Source organism: Prorops nasuta, unplaced genomic scaffold, assembly GCF_024137725.1.
Source record: "Prorops nasuta isolate Cenicafe-Biocafe unplaced genomic scaffold, Cenicafe_Pnas_1.2 PNAS00001, whole genome shotgun sequence".
NCBI lineage: Eukaryota > Metazoa > Arthropoda > Insecta > Hymenoptera > Bethylidae > Prorops > Prorops nasuta.
Genome location: NW_027116798.1, coordinates 6,055,240 through 6,061,877, shown reverse-complemented (window position 1 = coordinate 6,061,877; position 6,638 = coordinate 6,055,240). Strand labels below are relative to the sequence as shown.

Below are 6,638 nucleotides of genomic sequence, written 5' to 3'. Positions count from 1 at the left end.
AAATTATATTTACATGATAATTCTCTCTTCGAGTTAGAATTAAAATTATTTTCTTTTCTGATTATCTGCTATCTCTGGTAACCTAATATTTCTGCTCACCCGGTATACAAATTGGACATTTTATAAATAGAGATTATATGCGCAAATTTTTTGCGCATGCTACGAAACTTCCGGTGATTTTCCACCATGTTCACTTATTGTATAGAGCAGCTTCGACTGTCTCCAAAAATTTTGGGTCAAATTGTACACTACCATTTTGATGAGCATACAAGTTAAAGCCATTAAGTGATTTTACTCACGTAGACATAATGAAAGTAGCAGCCTTGCATTTTTACTGAACAAAATGTAACTGCTATGGCATTCTGCAATCCTTTCTCAAAGTCTGTTATGCAAATTTCCGGTTTAAAATCAGGTAGAATTTCGCTTTTAATGAATTTAAATACACTAATATAGAATTCTTGTTTTTTGTATCCAATAAAATCCATAGAAATGGAAAAAACTGTAAAAATGGTAATAATTAATGATTAACGTAAACATTAAGTTTTAACCAAAATATATTGTACTGGACAATACTATGTAAAATATTATCACGCATAAATACCTTGTCTTTAATTTTACCCATAATTGTAATTATTTGAGTCGCATCCTTTAATGGTACAGTTTTAAATGTACCATCTAAACTAATAGTTTTACATTCACTTAAAGTGCTGCATAAATTTTTATCATAAAATATAATAGCTGTATAGCTTCCTTCAGTATATTGTAATGTTTCAATTTCATATTTCTCTTCTCCTTCGGAAAATGTTAAGAAATTCCTCCATTTATTATTGTTTAAAACTTTTGAACAATCTTTTATAGTTTTAGGAGACGCAGGGAATCTTTTGCGTTTCCATTTGTTTATAGATCTTTTAATTTCAGGAAATGAAATTTTTTGTGCTGCCATTGGGTGTCTAAGAAATTAATTCCTTTAGCTAATTAAAATATATTTTAATTAAACAATTATACTTTTTGGCGCATATATTGTACGCCTGTTTCGACGTGCTTGGCATTATTTCAACAGTATCATAGATACTCTTTCTAAACTCCGCTAATAGCTTATAATCCAATGGTTTTTCGTGGGAATGGATTGTACCACTGTTAAACATGTTATTGATCAATTTCGCTGTCCCCCTACAGCCTTCTACATTACATTTTAAATAGCTACAAAAAAAATATTTTTTGGAAAGTCATAATTAGGTGGAATTGTAATAGTAATAAACTTACATAACACTCTCTCCATTTACTTTTACGTATGATTTACTTTTGTGATACACATATCCATCTTCGTAATATACAGCTAAACATTTCTTTATTTCCATATTACCCAAGAACAACTTATTAATGTACGACAGTTTGTAAATAAACTAATTAACCCTAAATTATTAAGATATCAATGGTGCTTCTGGAAAAAACTGACGAACAATTTTAGGAAAAAGAGCATCGATGCAGGTAAAGTTTTTCTTGTTCGATTCAGTATTTAAATAAATTAAAAATTATGATTTTTAAATAAATGCTTATTTTTAGCAATAGCTTAAAGATATTGTTATAAAGGGAAATTTTTTGGGTATCCACCAGCGGTGGCTAACCCAGGCTATTTGAAATAAACTTTCTAATGATATATACCTTCAACAATGAGATATACATGTGTTACAAGTATTGGATTTCGGTAAATTATTTGAAATAACGTTTTGCTTAAACAACATGCTTTCCTATTTGAATTTAATTTTAATTATACAAGAATATGATAGATATTTAATTTTTAAAAGAGAAATTAGAAATATAGAAGTCATAAAAATTTTACTTTATAAAGTTGATATAAACAGTAAAAGTTTGGCTACTTCAATGTACATATAATATACATTATGAATTTAAAAATATATTTAAATATTCCTTTAAATAAAAGTTTTATAAAACAGTCTTGGGAGGAACGTAATTAAAGTATTATTTATCATTCTACTTCAATTGGTGTGAATTAATGGTGAAGTATCGCTATAGGTCACGTAAAATGGGACCCTTCATATAAATTCAAAAGTTTCATGCGTTCTTAATGGGAATCTATTTAGCAGTCGTCCTGCTAACGTTTCACGATCCTACTATAATAAAAATTAAATTAAAATACTTGCCTTGAACGTATAAGTTACGAAAAGCTGTCGACAATTAATTAAAAGAATAAACATGCAAGAAACGGCGATGCAATTTAAAAAGTCAAGATGATCATCATATTTCCGTTAGGACGTATTCAACAGCTAAAGCACCAGCAATCTATTTTGACGTATGGCCTTTAAAGCAGAGAAGAATTTTCTAAAACATGTTTGTCAATTGTATAACTATATAGGTTTTGTGATAATTTACCGTGCAAGTTAAAATAGAACACCCTAAATAATCATTATGAAATTTTCATTAATTATATAAAAGAAAACAGATTAAAGATATAGTAAAGTTAAAAGAAGTAAAGCAATATATATAGGAGTAGGCACACGGTTGGATCCCATTAAATTTTATTACGATAGATTCATGTCTAGAGTGCAAATGATTTAAGAATAAAATTCTTAATTCACGCAATTTTCTTGTTCAGTATTTAATTATACAGTTATTCAGCGTTAACCGAGCTCCTTGTTTCGATGTTGCTATTATAGTTCTGGGATTGGCCAAGCTATCCCTGAGAGATAGAAGTATATATCATCAGATTCTTTAAGAAAATTTTATTTAAGTGGTTAGATTATACAAATAACGTATATGAATTTTATTTCTAATATTTTTCGCTTTATATGACCATGCAATTTAGCATCGGTTACTCGGAATCCTTAAATTTGTTTTTAGAATAACAATAGGTCAGTCGTGTTTTGTGCAAAAACATTTATATTTTTCTAATATTAGATTTTGTATTAATTTACAGAGTGCTATATTGAACGCATGACACCTTCTCAAATAGTTGGACAAGGTCCGGTAAATACCACTCTTTTGAAAATAAATATTGCTCGGTGTATTTATTATAATTTAAATTAAACTGATTTATATAAACAACGTATTCTATTTTCATTGTATTTTTCTGAACTATTTAACTCTCCATCAAATACTTCTATGCTGGCTGAATGGCTTAGCGATTACTATATATGCTGTCACATGTGCTTCATACAATAATAATTTCTTCGTTGTAATTTCATGCTACATCCGATGTGCTATATGCAGAGATTAATTTTATGCTAGTTTATGACAAGAGCTAATCAGATTTCAGCATTCAACAACAGCAATTGGTCAACTCTCTGTTCACCTGTTGCCAAAAACCATCATAAGATTAAGCATGGGAAGTAGGAGCGGATCAATCATGAAACTCCAATAGAAATGTCATTGGTGTACGTAGTCAGCTGCTAGCCCGAACATGTAACACCTCTGGCAAACTAGCAAGAATAGAAGCATCGTATGTCCTTGCCTGTAAAAAAGAAGTGTAAAAAATTACTTAGAAACAATTGGTTTCAGTTTTACGAAGCTACAAAATTATAAAATTCTTTATACAAATCTTGAAAGAAACAAGGATGAAAAAATTCACTTAAAAATAATTATAAATTAATTATTCGTGTCATTAGTAGTTGCTGAAACGATGCTTTATGAAAATCTTATCGAAGAGGCAGAATCCTGTAATTGAAATAATGGTGGTTTGCAATAGAAATTTTCCCGCCAACAAAATATCTTCGCCAAATGTGATTATTAATTATTATATCATAATTCTTTAAGATTTGTTTTCCCAAAGAAAATTCTTTAGTCCTAGCTGACTTCTGACCCAGCAGATGAACTCCTCAATATCCTCAGATTAACTGTTATGATACATATACTGTAACATGAAATCTGCTATTGATGTTTCAATAATATGCACATTAACTAAAATATAAACTTACTGCTCCTAATTAAAATACTAGTTTATCATCTCTTGTTTCAATCGAAATAGTTTTCAAGGCTGCAATATCTCCAGTTATATAACATCAAGCTGCTCTGTATAGTTGTTAACTCTAAAGATTTTCAAGTCATTTATAGCCAGATAGGTATAATCAGTACAGCAACAATCTGTCTAACAAAATTCCTAAATGCTCTCTCATCAAAAAGGAGACTTTTTATTTTATATTGGCGTTATTATATATTACAAGGAGCAAACGAAAAATGTCCTTTCAAAGAATCTTATTACAACTATGTATTTTTTTTCATCAGAATATAAAAAAAATTCAAACAAACACATATACGAACTGTCTCGAAAGCTCATTTTAAAGTTTAGTCTTTTTTAAACCATGAATATATAATAAAAATTTACCAAATTCGATTAATTGCAGATGAATGGTATTAAAGAAATGAATTTGGCCATAATATGAAGTAAGTATTTTTTTAAAAGACACTCCACAGATTATTTAACTGGTTTGCAGAAATTTTACCTTTTAGAAATGTTTGCACAATACTCTTGCATGCTAGTTGATGTGTTAATCAAATCCAGTCAAGACAAGCTTCATATATTGTCTGTGATGTTAATACCTTTGAATATTTGATTATCTTAGCCGAAAGGTAAATTGCCTCAAGTACATCTATGGAGAGCTGGAGTTTTGAAAACTGCAGTATCCTTGTGTCAAGCCAACTCCATTATTAAGCTGTTAATAGAATGCATAATATAATAATAAATGTCTAATTTCAACATTATAAATTCACACAATTCCGATTACTCTAAATTCTATGACTAGTAATACACAATATAATACATATATATATATATATAGATTTACTAATGTAATTTAGTGGTGCAATAATTTCATCCAGTATCGCTTTGCCTATTAATATTGTTTCTGGAATAGCTAAACTATTACCTTCTAATGCTTCCTGCATAATATCCATATAGTGGCTATGGATACATTAGGTCTGTTCTTGTTACCTACACTTTTTACACTTTCTGCACTTTTTCATATTTCTGTCTTCATCCTTCGTATAAGTTGGAGCTGTAAAAAGTACATAAAGTGTTAAAAGTGTTGGCAACAAGAACAGATCTATTGAATGCAAAGATTTGTTAAGGATATGCCAGAGCAATATTAAAGATAAAGCAATATCTATATTAACTACTTACAATTACCTATGTCACTATATAAATTTTATATTGGCATAACCAATTGAATACATTTATTTATCTGTTAAGTTACCTGAAATTTATTCACATTTCATTTGAAATGTACACATAGTAGAATAACCTCTTTATTGGTTTTCCCTTTTGACAAAAGGTACTCTGGTTATGGAAAACATTGAAAGGAAATACATACTTTGATTCCCAAATAAGACAACATAAATTTCCTTAAATCTGGTGGTGTTGAAATTACTGGTTCAAGGCCTATTCTATTGGACAAACAGAAAGTAAAAGTTTTCATTTGATGTTGAAACGATATGAAATACCTCCAATATATCCTAACATGTTGCTATTATGACTTACAAAATTCATAAACATTTCAAAACTGTAAGCTCGATACTAGAATATTAATTATACTAAGTGGAAAGAGTACTGCATACATTTTGATCATAGTTTTATTGCTCCATGACCTAATATGAAATTCTCTATAGTATGCTAAATGTAAAATTTATTTTGTTTCTCGAAAGACGTCTAAAATTCTTATGTATTACTAATCAAGATTTATTCTTTAACTTACCATCTAAAAGGTACTGTAAGCATATTAATTAATATGCGCACACAATTGCAACCTCCTCAAGACAATACTGGAAAGATTTTTGTTGTTAACAGTTGCTGTTCATTCTCCAGGGTGAATTTGAGTTTACTATGATAACACCAATCCAAATTGCTCAATTAGTGAGCAGTGAATGTATTTTACACCTTGTAGTTTCCCTGCAATATACAGTTAAATATATACTCTGCGAACAGAAAATATTATTAAGAACCTATCAACAAGCTGTTTATAAAAATCCTACAATCATCAGAATTACCTCTAATATTAAGATATCATTGTTTCCTAATGTCTGACAGCTACTTCTCTTTCTATGATGATTTATTCTATTAACGTCATCCCAAGTTACTGATTTGGTGAACGATGAAAGCATTCCATAGCTGGTAATTTTCCTAGAATATAATAAGTTTTTACAAAGGATCAAAATCTCTTTATTAGAAGAATATTTGGGATTAAACAATAAAATTTATACTTATCTAAACATGATAATTTTTACTATCCATAACCTTTTCTAAAGACCATTTCTGCTATTCCATATTGTTCCGCCGTTCAAACACACGCATATCACACATTCAAATAGAAATGTCAACTAAATAGCTGTGTTCTAACTTAAGACAGCGCTAATTTGAGAATCACTCATATACTAAAAATTTATAGATGACCGTGCACATTTGCCAATTTGGCCTAGTAATTTTTCGGAGAAAATTCCCTCTACCATCGGAACCGCATTGCTACTCTACTGATAGTTGTTTAGAATAAATTGCATATTGTTAAATGAAACACCAGCAATGTCTTCAAAGCTGATTACTTCTGTTTATTCGCTGCAAACCAAAGCTATATCCGCATCCTTCAATTTCAATGTTTCCCTTGCACAAGAAAGAATAAATTTTTACTATTAAA

General features: G+C 29.4%; 1 protein-coding gene and 1 long non-coding RNA gene across 4 annotated transcripts; both read right to left on the bottom strand.

Annotated features, from left to right (window-relative positions):
• Positions 1–281: 281 nt before the first annotated feature.
• Positions 282–1,358, bottom strand: LOC136779895 (uncharacterized). Its single transcript, XM_066737865.1, has 4 exons — positions 1,264–1,358; positions 1,006–1,200; positions 619–950; positions 282–499 (listed from the first exon to the last, which is right to left on the bottom strand). Exons 1-4 carry the CDS (start codon positions 1,356–1,358, stop codon positions 282–284), a joined length of 840 nt encoding a protein of 279 aa, XP_066593962.1.
• A 1,483-nt stretch (positions 1,359–2,841) lies between these two features.
• On the bottom strand, positions 2,842–6,146 carry LOC136773104 (uncharacterized). Of its 3 annotated transcripts, none has more exons than XR_010822579.1 (5): positions 5,998–6,146; positions 5,706–5,899; positions 4,881–5,397; positions 3,933–4,667; positions 2,842–3,851 (listed from the first exon to the last, which is right to left on the bottom strand). It is a non-coding gene; the product is annotated as an uncharacterized lncRNA (long non-coding RNA). The 3 variants fall into 3 exon arrangements; XR_010822567.1 differs by having other exon boundaries at positions 2,842–4,667; positions 4,881–5,009; positions 5,208–5,397; XR_010822562.1 differs by having other exon boundaries at positions 2,842–4,667.
• Between the last annotated feature and the right edge of the window lie 492 nt (positions 6,147–6,638).